General features: G+C 63.0%; 2 protein-coding genes across 2 annotated transcripts; both read right to left on the bottom strand.

Moving 5' to 3' along the window:
- Positions 1–4,832: 4,832 nt before the first annotated feature.
- VTJ83DRAFT_3922 (uncharacterized protein) lies at positions 4,833–8,182 on the bottom strand (the record flags this gene model as incomplete). The annotated part of the gene is made up of 5 exons (XM_071010354.1): positions 4,833–6,282; positions 6,344–6,526; positions 6,591–7,418; positions 7,570–7,641; positions 8,022–8,182. 5 exons carry the CDS (start codon positions 8,180–8,182, stop codon positions 4,833–4,835), a joined length of 2,694 nt encoding a protein of 897 aa, XP_070867800.1.
- A 783-nt stretch (positions 8,183–8,965) lies between these two features.
- On the bottom strand, positions 8,966–12,068 carry VTJ83DRAFT_3921 (uncharacterized protein; the record flags this gene model as incomplete). Its single annotated transcript, XM_071010353.1, has 2 exons — positions 8,966–9,010; positions 9,093–12,068. The coding sequence occupies 2 exons, from the start codon at positions 12,066–12,068 to the stop codon at positions 8,966–8,968; spliced, it is 3,021 nt and encodes a 1,006-aa protein (XP_070867799.1).
- Positions 12,069–12,875: the final 807 nt, after the last annotated feature.

Genomic DNA, 12,875 nt, shown 5'->3' with positions numbered 1-12,875 from the left:
ACTTCTGGGGGGGCAGACGGCCAGTGCAGCGCCGTCATCCTCTGCGCCGCCGCAGAAAAAAAAAAAAAAACCTTGGCTGATGACCCGCCCCCCTACCGACTGTGTAGGTATCCAGCCTCTGGGCACTGCACCCGGTGGGAAAAAAGATAACGTTAGGCGGAAACATGCCTCTTTTTTTCCAGACTCCCATCCCCATCCAGCCCTCAGCTTGCTTGCTTGACAAGGCACCCCAAAGTCCCTTCTACAGAGGGCCTTGCCGGGTCCATGGGTCCATGCCAAAGGCACCAGAGACATTATTTTTCAGGCGTCTTGCACGACAAATGACCATCTGAAGTGAAACCCGCCGAGGAATTTTTTGTTGGTCCCCCTTGCTCACACGCGGCGCGCACCGCGTACAGTAACGATCAGGTCCGGTATTTTTCCGTGACTGCCGTGCGGCAGCGCCCGACAAAAACACGCCGGGGCCAGGTACCTGCAACGCGGCTCGCACCTCAGCTTGCAAGGCTGGTGAGGCTAGTCCTAAGAGGGACGTAGCAGAGCGGGGCTCCCCCACAGTGTCCATCTCAGCATCGCACGTTCGCACGTTTCCCTGCCCCGCCGCAGCCGAGTCAGAAAATCTCTTCCCTGAGCTCCCCTTCCTAGCTCGGTAAGGTAAGGTAACAAATAACTAAAGTGAACTACGCTACACTGTAAGAGCGTTGTGTTCCAGCTTTGACGGGGCAGCAAACATGACCACGGCTGCTGTTATCAACCACCTCGAAGCCATCGAGTCCCGTGCCGTACCATCGTTGGCGGCTCACCATCATCATCACTACCACCACCACCACCACCACCACCACCACCACAGCAGCAGCAGCAGCACCATCATCGCTACCTAACCAAAACCATCGCCGTAAAGGGCTGTCTCCGGGGTTTATGCAGGCCAAATGAGCAGGAGGCTCACCGGTTGCAGTTGGCGCAACCCTCGAAGGATGGGGAAACCGGACCAAGAGGGACCAAGGGCATCTCGCTTTCACCCGGACGCCCACCCAATGCAACCCACACCGTCCGTCATCGAACACCACCACACCACACCACCCCCCCTGTCGCGTCCAATGTTTCTGATCAGCCTGCATGTGTCTCGGCCCTTGTCCAGACACAACAGATTTTTTGGCTCCGTCAGGAAACGCAGCCAATCTTGCAGCCTTCCTTGCAGTCCGGGAGGGCTGCGTCCTCTCTTGGCGCCGCGCAAACGCGCGAGGGAGTGGTGTGAGTGCGAGGGACGCCCGGGGGGGGAAAGAGGGGGAGGGGGAGAAAGGCGCATCCTAGTCTCCGATGATAACCACCGACTTTTGCGTTCACGGGGAAAGGCGAGAGATACGGCCGGAGAGGGGTACATACTGCGTAGTGGTGTGCTCGAGGCATTCCCAAGGCGGGGGGACCGGTGAACGGCCCTGAACAGGGCGCAGAGAGCCCGTTGCTCACCAACCCAACACAACCCCCCCCCCCCTTCGGCCGCCCACCCACCAACGCGGCCTCGAGTATGTAAAAGTCGAGAAGCCGGGAGAAGGGAGTGCGTCGAGCCCGGCTGCATCTGCCGCCGGGGGAAGGGGGTGTCCTGAGAACATGGGCCATTGGCTCCGCCGGAGAAAACCTGCAGGAAGCGTGATTCCCTCAAGTGGTGCCGGGGCTGGGCTCAACCGACCAGCGGCGGCGGCAGCGGCGGCGGCGGGCGGGACACGCAGCACGCCGATGCTGGCGGAAAGGCTCTCGAAGGCTCTTGAGTCCCCCATGGCCATGCAATCGCGTGCGCTATGTGACCCTGCTGTCCGTTTGTCAAATCCCGCAGCTCTGGGTGCTGGGCCTGCAAGGGGGGGGGGGGGGAGGGATCGAGTCGCTCTTTGTCGGTTGGAGCGGCGTGGTGCTGATCCGAAACACCAACGCCGACGGCCACCAGCTCTCGGCGACACGCTAGACGTCGGAGAGAAGGGGTCTAGAAGCTTGGGTGGACATGTCTTTCCAGCATAAATGATCAACGCTGTTACCTCGTGAAGACGTTGGTTCGTGTTGACTTCCATTATTACAGAACCCGAGGTACACAGTAGCTGTCGTGCCCCTCCCGTTTGAAGAGTTCATCTTATCTTGCACACGACCAACCCCAGGCCGCGGACGGCCGGCGCATGAACCTACCTCGCCCGTTCGCACGTCATTGAAAAATTCCCATCTTTGCCTTGCGTTTGGTTACGGGGGGTGGGTGTATGTACAAAGTATCGCCTTAGGTTATCTTGTCACGATTCAACGCATCGCATCCTTGGCTACGACGCTTCCATGCAACACCCGGCAGAATCAGGATCGCTCGATCCGAACGGAGCCCGGAATTCCAAGGGCCGCCAGATTAGGCGGAAACCCTCGGTGCCAGACAACGGATCGACCTTTTGATGATTCGATGGGGGGGCCATCTCAACCGCTTGCCGTCCCCTCCCCCCAATGGACCTTCTGAAACAGGATCCGGGCTGGGAACCGTTTTGCATTCGTTCTCTCCGTCACTCCCCCGGCCGCAAGTCAAGAACAAGAGGCCCGTTGGTTGTGTTGCAGTCGGCTGCCTCTTTGTCTCATTCCTCTCTACACAGTAACGTCTACCTCAGGGGTGGTCTCTGGCTACGTAGCCTTGCCGGCTTGTCGTACCCGCAGGTCTGATGGTCACACGCAACCCGCACCAACCTACCTACCACAGTACACAGTATCTACCTACCTAGTAGTACCTACCCTCGGGTGTCCTGCACCCCCCCCCGAAACTGCCATGGATGACTCGAAGATCTCCATCCCTCAAGGCAGCCCAGCGCCGCCCGGCTCAACCGCCAATGACACAGAGCCCGCACCGTAAAGGAGCCGTGCACGGCAGCCACTTTGGATCAACATTTGCCGTGCTGCCTGATGGCAAACCATCATCGTCATCCTTTTGATCACGCGCCGACGATCCGTGGGTGGGGAAGAGGGTTTGCTATCCAGCTATCCAAGCCAACTGGAGGATGAGCTGCTCTACTACTGCGTATACTCTACACTCTCCTCCCTCCCTCCAAAGATGGGTATCGAGGCCTAGATCCTTCGACGAAAGGGCCATCATCCCTCAAACCTGCGCATCACATGATCTTGATGATCCAGGTTGGTGCAAGCAGCTGCACGGCCGCGCACATCACATTCGATATCGACCAACGAGGAGGGAGATCGCCGCCTCTCTCTGGTCCCGGCATTTGGAAGCCTGCATAACCGTTCGAAAGACACCCCTGAAGGGAGGGGGGCACCAATGCCACACACACACACACACACAGACACACACGGCCACAGGTGCCGTCGAGGATGGGGGAAACGAAAGCCCGGATGAGAATTGCAGTTTGCCGCCCAAAGATCCCGTTTCCTTCCCATGCATGCGCCCTGGGTACCTGCTCTGGGAGGTGGTAGGTATCTAAATCTGGACACGGGCTTGTGTGCTCGGCGAGACCGCTGACTCCTGCTTGATCGTCTCCCGGGCGTTGAAATCAGCTTCGCAAAGCCGTACTGCGTAAATGCGGCGTCGCGATTCCCAGAGTATTTGTCACAACCCCAACCCCTAAACGCGTTGCGTTTGCGAGGTTCCTGGTCCGGATCCATTTCGTGTGAGCTTTTGGGATGCTTGTCGCCTCCGTAGGTCGGCCCCCGGGTACGGCTTCCTCCCCATCGAAGGCTGGAATCGTCTCCAACAACCGGGTGCTCCGCTAGCATCCTAGCAGCGATGGGTTCGTCGTGTACTGCGTACTACTGCATCGACCACCAGTTGTGCCCCCAAGGGCCCAAGGCCCGCTTTGAGAGCCAAACAGCCGCATGCTATACGGCGCATGCTGCGTGCACAGATACAGCAAAATGCAAGAACCTCGGGCCTCATGACGGCTGCCACGGAGTACCTCTCTATAATAGCACGCAGCAGGTACCTTATAGTAGGCTCCTTCATCCCTCGATGCACCAGCGCCGAAGGCCGCAGGGAAGAAACAGAAAAGAAAGACGGTGCGAAACGCGCCGCGCAGGGATGCTCCCTGCCGTCGAGTCCACCAGTCCCATCGCACCGCGGAGCTTCCGGGCTGGCCCCACCGTGCACCAGCGGATCCGCTCAGAGCTTGGCTTGCCCCCCCGCTTTCCGCGTGCGGATGGTTATCGTGATTGGCCGTTTTTCTCAGCCAATCAGCGTCGTTCGCGATGGAGTCATTCTCGTCCGTTCCCAAAGCCACCACCAACAAACACCACATTCAGACAACGTCGTGTTTGGATCTCTCGGCTGGGAGGGGGGAGGGGGGGGAGGGGGCGCAAGGGGCCGGTCGGCCGCGCTTCTCAGAAATTATGATCCTATGTGCTAGGTATATTGCTCGGTCTCTTACGGCTCTTACGGTGGAGACCGCGGTGTGCCCTCTCGAGCTTTTGACGTTACAGACCAGCGTCGGACTAGCCCCGGGGTTGACGGGCCCAGCCGCACCATCACAAGACGGCCGCCGTCCCCGTCGGTCGGTCACCCGACGGTACCCGTCATATGAGACCACGCTCATAATGAGACGAGAAAAACAGACGGTAGCATCCGAGCCCGCGGTGCATGACGAAGATAGGTATCTAAACACCTATAGTAGACCTGCCTACGCCGTAGGTAACCTTGCCTGGCGATCCCATCTCGCGGGCGACGAGGGGCCCTGCGTCCCGTTCCTGGACGCCGTGGCGTGGTCGTCTCCATCCCACCAGCGTAGAATGACGGGGAAAAGTGGATCGTTGGCCTGCCGCTCCATGACGACAGAGTTGTGTCATCGTCTTTTTCTCCTTTTGCAAGCTGCGGCCCCTCAGCCAGCCCCTGGAGCCCCTGGAGCCCCTGGCGGCGGCGGCGGCGACGACGACGACGATGACGCCCCAAGCCTGCCTCCGTCATCACCACCAGCGCTGCCCTGTGCCCACCCCATCGTCATAGCCGCCCATAGATCATTGGGCGGCAGGCCCCACCATGCCGAGCCAGAGGATCCCATCTGGTTCTCGTACCCGCTACCACCACCACCACCACCACCACTACTCCCGCCGAACATGACTCCGGGCTCGGGCCCTCGGGCTCCTTTCCCGGTTCCGGCGGGGTGGTGGCTCGTAAAGGTCTCATCCCAGTAAGGGAAGAAACTCTCGAGGCTGCCGTCCATCATGGGACAGCCGGTGCTGGAGCGGTCGAGGTAGCTCGGACATGTAGAAGGAGGCGGCGGCGGCGGCGTTGGTAGTGGTACGGTCGACCAGGGAGCGATAATGGAGGTCATGGGTGGTGGGTAAGCGGCAGCTGGTGTTGTTGTTGTTGTTGTTATTGCTGTAGCTCCGTGTAGGTCTACTGGATACTGGTATGTTTGTTGGGGATATGGTTGTCGTCGTTGTTGTTGCTGCTGCTGCTGCTGCTCTTGCTGCGCCTGATATCGTCTCTGGGCCTCGCTTGCACTGCCCCCTTCCAGCCGGGCCACCCGCCTCCAGAACTTCGTCTTGACCATCTCGAGAACGACCTTGCTCGCGCTGAGCACGTCCATGCTCCTGGGCGGCTGCTTTTGCGCGGCGCCGTCCTTGCTCGCCGTCGCTGCCGAGGCCAGGCTCGCGCGGATGTCCGCCGCGTGTTGGCTCCCCGCTCCTCCCATACGACAGAACCGCTCAATGTAGTCGCCAAATCGCACCGCGGACCGCGCCGCGACGTCGTCCCAGTCCGGACAGGCCACGAGCGGGAAGGACATGCGAAATCCGAGGATGATGGACAAGATGAGCACGCTCCACTCGGCCCCGGAGAAGGCGTTGATGTCGGCCGGGCCGAGAGACAGGAACAGCTCGTACAGGTCGTGCAGGGCGGGGATCGCCGAGACGAGGCGTTGCGCATCGGCGCGGAGCATACTGCTCGCCGCGTCGGGCGTCGAGCGCGGCTTCAGCTTGGCGGACGGGAACTTGAGCAGCGGCGCCCCCGACAGGAACACGCGGGCGAAGCGGACGGCGATGCGGATCGGGACGGCGGCGGAAATGACCGGGTCCAAACGCGCCTCCCACTCGGCGAGCTGGGTTTCCATGCCGCGGACCATCAGCTCGGTCTGGTACTCGCTCTGGGAGTGGCCGCGCTGGGTGCGACGGAGCTCGCTGGTTTCCTCAATCAGCCGCTGAAGCCGCAGCTGCCAAGCCAAGACGCGGTCGCCGTGCAGAGGGCTGTGCCGCTGCACGAGGTCGCAGCACCGCGAAGTGTACTCGGTAAAGGTGAGCGCTGGCGTGCGGCTCCAGGTGGACGCGAAGCTGTGGCTTGTCAGATCAGAGCGAGAAACACACGCCCGGAGCGAACGGCGATGGCACGTACTAGGACGCGAGGTGGTAGCTTGCCAGATACAGCCGGATTTCGTCGAGGCGTTCCGGGGTCGTCGGCACGTCCATCGAGTCGGTGCCCGGGTCCTGGTCCAGCTCCAGGTCCGTCAGGATGTCGACGACCATGCGGATGTACTGCACCGCCTGCCGGTTCTTGGGTCGGAGATGGAACGGATACCTGAACCCCGCGATGATCTCAGCGCTCTCAGCCCACGAACCCCAACAAGAACAAAAGCACCCACCATGAAACGTAAATCACCAGGCCTTGCAACAGCTCCTTGGTCCTCTCGCCCCCGGCCACGAACTTTAGGCCCAGCACCTTGCGGAACTCCTCGTCGTACAGGCTATGCCCCTGCAGCGTGGCGCTCCCGCTGGCGGCGGCCAGCACGGCCAGCAGCACAAACGGCCGCTCGCGCGCCATGGACGAGACGGTGTCCTCCTCGCCCACCACGACGCAGTGAAAGTGGCCCAGCATGGCCTCGCGGAACCGCCTGAGCAGTTCCTGCGCCGAGTCCAGGTTGAACTGCGGCTGCAGACGCATCGAGGCCAGCATCCTCGTCGGGCGGGCGCCGCTGCCGGCCCCCGTCGCAGAGGGCCCCGTCGCCGCCGCCGCCGCCGCCATCAAGCCGAGCCCGCTCGGCGGCGTCGACAGCGCCGAGGCGCCCACCGGCAGGGACGAGGCGTGCGAGTGCGTCGACGAGCCCGCGCACGAGGCCGAAGCTTGGTCGGCCCCCTCGCCATCGTCTTCGGCCTCCTCCTCCTCCTCCTCCTCCTCCTCTTCCCCCATCGCCTCATCCCTTTCCCCGTTCTCCACCTCCCAGTCCTCCTCCCCCTCGGAAACGTGCGGCACGATCAGGTCCAGGGTGCGCTCGTGCGTCAGTCGCAGGGCCTCGAGAGGACCCGCCAGGTCGGTGTCGTAGTCATCCCCGGCGGCCATGGGAATGTCGATGGTGAAGGTTTTGGAAGGGCCCGGCGGAGGCGGGCAGTTGTGGCGAGGGTTGGGTGGTTGCAGGTTGGAGGACGAAGGAGAGCCAGAGGCTGGTGTGGTGGAGGTGGCTGTGTTGAGATTTCTTCGAGGGACGGTGGCCAGGTCAACATACGAGGACGGAAACGCCGGCGCCTGGCACGAGAGGATGGGGGGGTAGGAGAGACGAGGGGCATAAATAGATGACGGAACGGGCAGAGCATCCGTGAGAACAATGATCAACCTAGGTTTCTTACCGCCTCGGCTGTCGGCGCCGTCGGGTGCGAGGGCCTGTCTTGAAAATGCACTCTCGCTTGGATTCGAGACATCTGTCAAGAAGGGTGTGAGCGAGTCAATAGAGCGTGTAAGAGCACAATCGCGCCGGCACGGGTGACCACAAGGGCACAAGGGGGAGGTGGGCATCCACGGTGCCCGCAGTGTGGCCGAGTCTTCACGGGGAATCGAATATCCCCCTTGCCAGCCACAACAAGCCTTCCTCCCCGAGCCCGGTTCCCAACCTGGGGCTGCAGGTCCTCGTAGCATGGCTACGCTGTCCTGCAGTAGGTAGGTCCCAGGACGCAGGAAATCGCCCCCAGAGACACGGCACACACACATACACACACACACACACACACACACACACATACATACATACACACACACACGCACACACATATACACCCACACCCCCACATAGTTTACACCATACCTCTTGCATATCCCGAGCTGCCTGCTCGTCTGGCACTTCACCTTGGCCGCTCTGCAGGCCTCGCACGCGTTGGTGACCCGCGGGGCTCGAGGGTTGGGGGCCCCGGCGATTGCCCCGGCGATTGCCCCGGCGGTGGAAGGTGGCGGCTCTGTCGGGTTCATCACGCCGGTACCTTGGGCCTCGTGTCTGAATGAGAAGAGCGGGTTGGTCTGTCGTGTCTCGCAAAAGACCGGACGGTCGAGGTAGCTAGCGCAAAGCCGCGCCGCATCAGCCGGCCCCCCACCCCTCCCTCCTTGGTAGGTAGGTAGGGAGGAGTCGTAGGAGCAAGCAAAAGTCGAAAAGGTTCAGGTGCAGCGAATGAGCCCAACGAGGGCCGGTCTGGCGGCGAAGCAAAGCTGAACCTGCCCGGGACCTTGTGGAGAGGATATGTAGAGTCTCCGACGCGAACGGAAGAGCGGGGAGGCGAGAGAGTCTTGGCCTCCGAGCGGGCTCGGAAGTTAGTTGTTATGAACTAACGAGTTAGCTGATGAATTGTGGAGACGGGTTTGGGGGCCGGGGGGCCGGGGGCGGGGGAGGGTTCCGGGTCGGGCTCGGTGAACCCCCCGACCCCCGTCCGACTCCTATAACTACTGCTTCGTTTCTGACAAGGAAGATATAGCCGAGACTCATTGGCTCCCTATTAGCAGGATGCGTTTGCCAGGCTGAACCAGCGAGGCTCAAAGTTAACCCAAGGCCTTTCGTTGGGGGCTTTGGATCAGGGGTCGTGAACGGAGGTGCATACCTTCGCTCACTTCGTTGCCACCAGGCATTCGCCAGCAGTAGTAACGACAATGACATGACCAAGAACTACGATGAGAGACCAGGACGACATGGAATTCCAATGCTCTATCTAGATACGTAGAAACAAAAAAAACACCGCGCATATCGTAGCATCCGTGCCATGATTACAAGGGCGCCTTCCAGCGCATATTGATCTGCTTCCTCCTGACCTGTAGCACAGACGCGGTTAGCAAATCCCTGTTTTGAATCGTTGAAAAGAGATGAGAGATGCAGACGGAGGAGATCGCCTACCATCGGAGCAAGCAGCACCACGCCCACGCCCAACGCCGCCACCGTCGTCACCAAGCTCGCCTTGTTGAACCCCTTGCCCAGGATATCGAACAGGAAGCTCGGCGTCACCCTCGTCCCAAAGACATCCACGCTGCCGTACGCCAGCACGAGGCACGTGCTTTCCACCACGGCCGGCACCGTCTCGATCTTGTCCACCCCCAGCACGTCCCACTCGTGCGACACCACGCTGCGGGGATCGATCTCGAGCGCCGGGTGGTACCTGATCAGCCCTTCCTCCACCTCGGCCGGGGTCGGGTCGCGTCCCACGGGCCTGCGCGGGTCGAGCACCACGCGGGGGATCGCCGCCAGGCCGCGCGTCTCGGGCAGGTACGCCAGGAGCTGGCGCGAGGCGATGCCCTGGCGGGTCTGGGTGGTCTGGAGGGCGGCGAGGGGGGCGCTGAGGATGTACGCCTGCGACACGACGGCGGGGAGGGGCACGCGGCCGGTCGGGTCGTCGACGGGGCCGACGGCGGAGTAGCCGGCGGATCGGGACGAGGCCGGGTCGCCGAGCGGGCCGCGGTCGTTGGGCACGTCGCTCTCGTACAGGTCCGACACGACGATCTGGTAGCCCTGCAGGGACTGGGCCGGGTCGTCGCGGAGCGGGTAGCGGCCGAAGAAGGTGCAGGCGAACCAGTTCTCGGACAGGGCGCACTCGATGGCCTTGGAGGGGTCGACGCCGGGGTGGCGGGCCGAGGCGAGGATCTGGCCCGACACCGTGTCGAGCAGGTAGACGGCGAGGGTGCGGGTGGCGTCGTTGACGGCCGCGGCAACCAGCGTGTTGGGGTTGAGGTACTTGTACAGCACGGTGCGGTCGCCGAGCACGCGCCCGATGGACGCGACGGCCTCGTGCGCCGAGCGGGTGGCAACGTGGACGATGCGGTAGCCCGCGGGAGGGGAGAAGGTCCAGGACGTCGTCTCGCGGGCGGTGGCGCCGTCGGCGACGAACACCACGCCGCGCAGCTCTCCGTCCGGCCCGCGCGTGACGACGGTTTGGCGCGGAGCCTGGTCGGCGGGGAGCTCGCCGATCTTTCCGCCGCGGCCGATCCGGATCAGCCGTGTGCCCGAGGCGGTGTTGACGAGCGCCGTCGCCTGGGTCGTCGCCTGGGGGCTCGGCCCCTTGGCTTCGAGGATCTCGCCTGTGTCAACCCGCAGCACGACGAAGTCGTTGTGGGCGCCGAGGAGGGTGGCCCGGGCCGTGCCGTCGTGAACCTGAATGCCCTTCACATCCCACCGGAGGCCGCGCGGCATCTTGAAGGCCCGCGTGCGCCACAGGATCCCGCCCTTGTTGCCGACGTCGAGCCCGTAGACCATGCCGCGGCGCGTGGCGAGGATGGCCAGCTTGCGGAAGCCAAAGCTGTCGCGCACGAGCTTGCCGCCGGCAGCGGCCGGGGCCACGTCGGCGCCCAGCACGCTGCTCATGAACCTCGCGGGGATGCTTTCGAGCCAGGCCGGCAGGTACCGGAGGTCGTTGAGGTGGCGCCGCACGCGGTGGAGGTACGCCTCCCAGGGGTTGCCGTGCGCCTCGTGCTCGAGCGACCTGGCGAGGTCTTCGTCCTCGGGGATCTCGGCAAAGGCGGCGGCCACGGCGCCCGACAGCCCCTCGGGGCGCGTCCACGCCGTCTCGCCGTTGCGGATCAGGACCCAGTCGTCGGCGTCCGTGACGGCCGCCGCCCGCACCGCGTAGCTGTCCTCGGCGCCGGGCTTCCTGAGCACCTCGGAAACGCCGTGCAGGGCGGCGTCCCCTTTCGCCTTGAGCGGCCAGCGGGCGAGCACGCCGTGGGACTGCGACGAGAGCAGGATCACCTCGTCCTCGGTGATGCGCGTGAAGTAGACGTTGGCGCCGTCGGAGCTGGTGGAGAACGCCCCCGGGCCGGCGAGGTGCGGAAGGCCGTACGCCTGGGTCACGGTGTGCGTCTTGAGGTCGATGTGGAAGACCTGGCCGCGGTGGCCGGTGGCCGTGCGGGTGTGGACCAGGAAGTGCGGGCGCGACTGGACGAGGTGCGGCGCGTGGATCTCGACGGAGACGGTGTCGTCGGCCAGGGGGAACGGGTGCCGCGTCTTGGAGCCGAGGACGTTGACCCAGAGCGTCTTCTTGGCGGCGTCGGTCCACCCGACGATGGGAGCCGCCGAGTTGGCCCCGACCAGCACCACATCCTCCTTGCCGGCCAGATCCTCGCCCTTGCCGCCGAGCACCACCTCGTCCACCTTCTTGCCCGTCACGGGATCCAAGATGCCCACCTTGAGGCTATACGCCCCCGGCGTGCCCCGGAGGCTGACCAGGAACACCTTGTCCAGGTTGGTGCTCACCTGCAGCGGCACGTCGCGGGTGACCTCGCGGAACTCCCACACGACCGAGCCGTCCGCGGCGCTCAGCCGCCGCAGCACCGTCGACCCCGCCGCCGCCGCCGCCTCCTCAAACAGCGCCAGCACGTCCTTCCTCGCCTCCCCGCTCTCCGTCATTTCCATCACCTCCAGATCCACCACGCGCCCTCCCGTGCCGCCCAGCGCCGACTGGAACCGGCTCCTCCCGCTGATGGCGTCCCACGCGTGCACCGCGTCTCCGTACGCGCTGACAACCCACCCCTCGCCCTCCGCCGCTCTCAAGAACCCCCCGGCGCCATCGCCGGCCCCGGCAGCCGAGGCGTTCCCCGAGGACGAGAAGGCCGTCAGCGGCTGGCGCCACACCACCTCCCCGGTGCCCGGGTTGACGGCGCCAACGACGGCGGCGTCGGTGAGGGTGTAGAGCAGGCTGGCGCGGTCATCGCGGCGCGGGCGGTGGAAGAAGGTGGTCTCGCGCTGGGGGAGGCCGAGGAGACGGTGGTGGTAGTCGATGTGGCCGACCTCGTCGCGGAAGACGGCGGCGGCGGGGGAGGGGAGGAGGGGGAGGAGGAGGAGGGACGGGAGGACGGTGCGGAGGACCGTGCTTGGTGTGTGCATTTTGTTTGGGGTCCTGAGAAATTCCTCCTCTTTCTTATACGTATCTTGTTTCGGGGGTTGAAAAGGAGGATCGTGCCGGCGCGAGGGGCACGGCGCCCGGTTGTCGAAGGACGGGTCGCGTTGGGGGTCGGTTCACCTAGGCCGTTTTGTTGCAACGTCGACTAGATGCGGTCCATTGGTGAAGTTGAGCAAATAGGGAACCTTGGGTCGTAAAGCCTAGTGGACCTCTTGTCGAGGCGTTTGTTCTCCCGCCGAGGTATGGAAATGGGAACGAGAGCTCGGTGAGGTGTTGTGAAGTGTGGGAATGGTTGCGATGGGAGCTTGGGCCTGGAGGTGACGTTTTGGGATGGGACAAGCTGGAAACCAGTTGGACCCACATCCCTGAGCTGCACTAGCTACTCAGGTTCAGGTACTGTGTACCATGGTACACAGTACATACTAGTAGAGTTACCTACCTCTGGGCCCCTGTCTGCAAAATCTTGGCATTGGGAACCTCGCTGCATTGTTGTAACTATGTAATGGTTGGTTATTACATGCTGTCGACATGAAGGAATCAACCTCAACGTCCAGCGCCACGAACAACTCAACATGAAACGAAGCAGCTTAGGCAAATTGGGCACCATACAGACACCAACGAGGGCGGGGTACCAGCACCCTCTCTCCTTGTGCATTCTTTTCCTCTCCTGCTCTGTTTGCATCTCTTCGGCTACATGGATCCATTCCATCAAGAGCTTCATGTACAGATTTTCCCCTTCCCCCCCTTCTTTTGTTCACCACCACGATTGCCGCCAAACAGACGCCAGATCC

This window comes from Remersonia thermophila, chromosome 3 (genome assembly GCF_042764415.1).
Source record: "Remersonia thermophila strain ATCC 22073 chromosome 3, whole genome shotgun sequence".
NCBI classification, from domain to species: Eukaryota; Fungi; Ascomycota; class Sordariomycetes; order Sordariales; family Chaetomiaceae; genus Remersonia; species Remersonia thermophila.
Note: the sequence above shows the minus strand (reverse complement) of the source record. Positions and strands in the feature narration are given on the sequence as shown.